Source organism: Eimeria tenella, genomic scaffold (assembly GCF_000499545.2).
Source record: "Eimeria tenella Houghton genomic scaffold, Eth_scaff2192, whole genome shotgun sequence".
Classification (NCBI taxonomy): domain Eukaryota; phylum Apicomplexa; class Conoidasida; order Eucoccidiorida; family Eimeriidae; genus Eimeria; species Eimeria tenella.
The window spans coordinates 1,680-2,931 of record NW_013542045.1 but is presented as its reverse complement, the minus strand read 5'-3'; the positions used below and the strand labels follow the sequence as shown (position 1 = coordinate 2,931).

Sequence of the window (1,252 nt, the reverse complement as noted above, 5' to 3'; positions counted from 1 at the left end):
GCAGCAGCAGCAGCAGCAGCAGCAGCAGCAGCAGCAGCTCACGCGTGACCCCAGTAGGCTGCTGCATGAGCTGCACAGCTTCCTGCTCGCCTAGAGCAGCAGCTAAAACGCGGACGCAAATTAGGGGGGCCCCCAAGGGGGGCCCCCCGGAAAGGGTCTTGAGGATTTTGCATGCATTGAATTTATAGCTTTGCTGCAGCTGCCGCTCCTGCTGCCGCTGCTCCTGCTGCTGCCGCTGCTGCTGCTGCAGCTGCTGCTGCAGCTGCTGCAGCAGCGCCTGAGAAGCGTCCCGCAGCACAAACAAGTGGGCCCAACCCTCGCGCCTGTGCTGCAGCGAGGGGGCCCTGGGCGGCAGCGGCAGCGCGGAACTTTGCTGCTGCACTTCAACATGACCGTTTACTGCTGCTGCTGCTCCTGCTGCTGCTCCTGCTGCTGCTGCTGATGTAGCCATACTTGTTGCGGAGCTCATGACGCGGAAGCACTGCGGCCATCCAGCTGCTGCTGCTGCCGCAAAGAGGTCTTGCAGCAACTCTGCTGCTGGCTGCTGCTGCTGCTGCAGCAACTGCTGCTGCTGCTCATAAACAGCTACAGAAATGCGCAGGCGTCGTCTGCTGCTGCTGCAGAGGCTGGCTGCTGTCTCCACCAGCAGCTGCAGAAGCCCCTCAGCAGCCAGAGATGCTTCCCCGCAGCAGCACGTGCTGCACTTGCTGCTGCTGCTGCTGTTGCTGCTGCTGCTGTCTGTGAGGCTGCTTCCCGCCTTTTCGCTGGGCAGCTGCAGCAGCAGCAGCACAGGAGGAAGGTGCTGCTGCTGCTCACCCAGCGTCTCTAGACTCTGCAAAAGCAGCAGAAGCAGATGGTAGCCCTGGAGAAGCCAGTGCAGCGAACGTGGCTGCTGCTGCTGCTGCTGCTGCTGCTGCTGCTGAGCTGCGGCACTTGAAAACGCCCAGTCGGCAAACGCGCCCAGAACAATGCAGCCCCAGCCTCTTTCTTGCTGCTGCTGCTGCTGCAGCAGCTGCTTTTGCTGCTGCTGCAGGCGCTGTCGGGGATGGCGCCGATCATGCTGCTCGTGGTGCTTGTGCTGCTGCTGCTGCTGCTGCAGGATCGGCAGCAGATCTTCTTCCGTGCTATGCAGCGGAAGAGCAGCAACGCTCACTGCTGAGCCCTTGAGAGACTGCAGCCACAAGTGTTGAGTTGCTGCTGCGCACAGCAGCAGCAGAGGTCCTTTTGGGGGCCTTTCAGTTGCTGCTGCTGC

General features: G+C 62.0%; 1 protein-coding gene across 1 annotated transcript in view; it reads right to left on the bottom strand.

Annotated features, from left to right (window-relative positions):
* Positions 1-1,252, bottom strand: part of ETH_00043895 (uncharacterized protein) — a gene marked incomplete at both ends in the record, with an annotated part of 4,236 nt that overhangs the window by 1,364 nt on the left and 1,620 nt on the right. Inside the window, one exon of the mRNA XM_013374616.1 lies at positions 43-1,171. Within this exon, the coding sequence (XP_013230070.1) occupies positions 43-1,171 (1,129 nt within the window). The remainder of the gene's footprint in view (positions 1-42; positions 1,172-1,252) is intronic.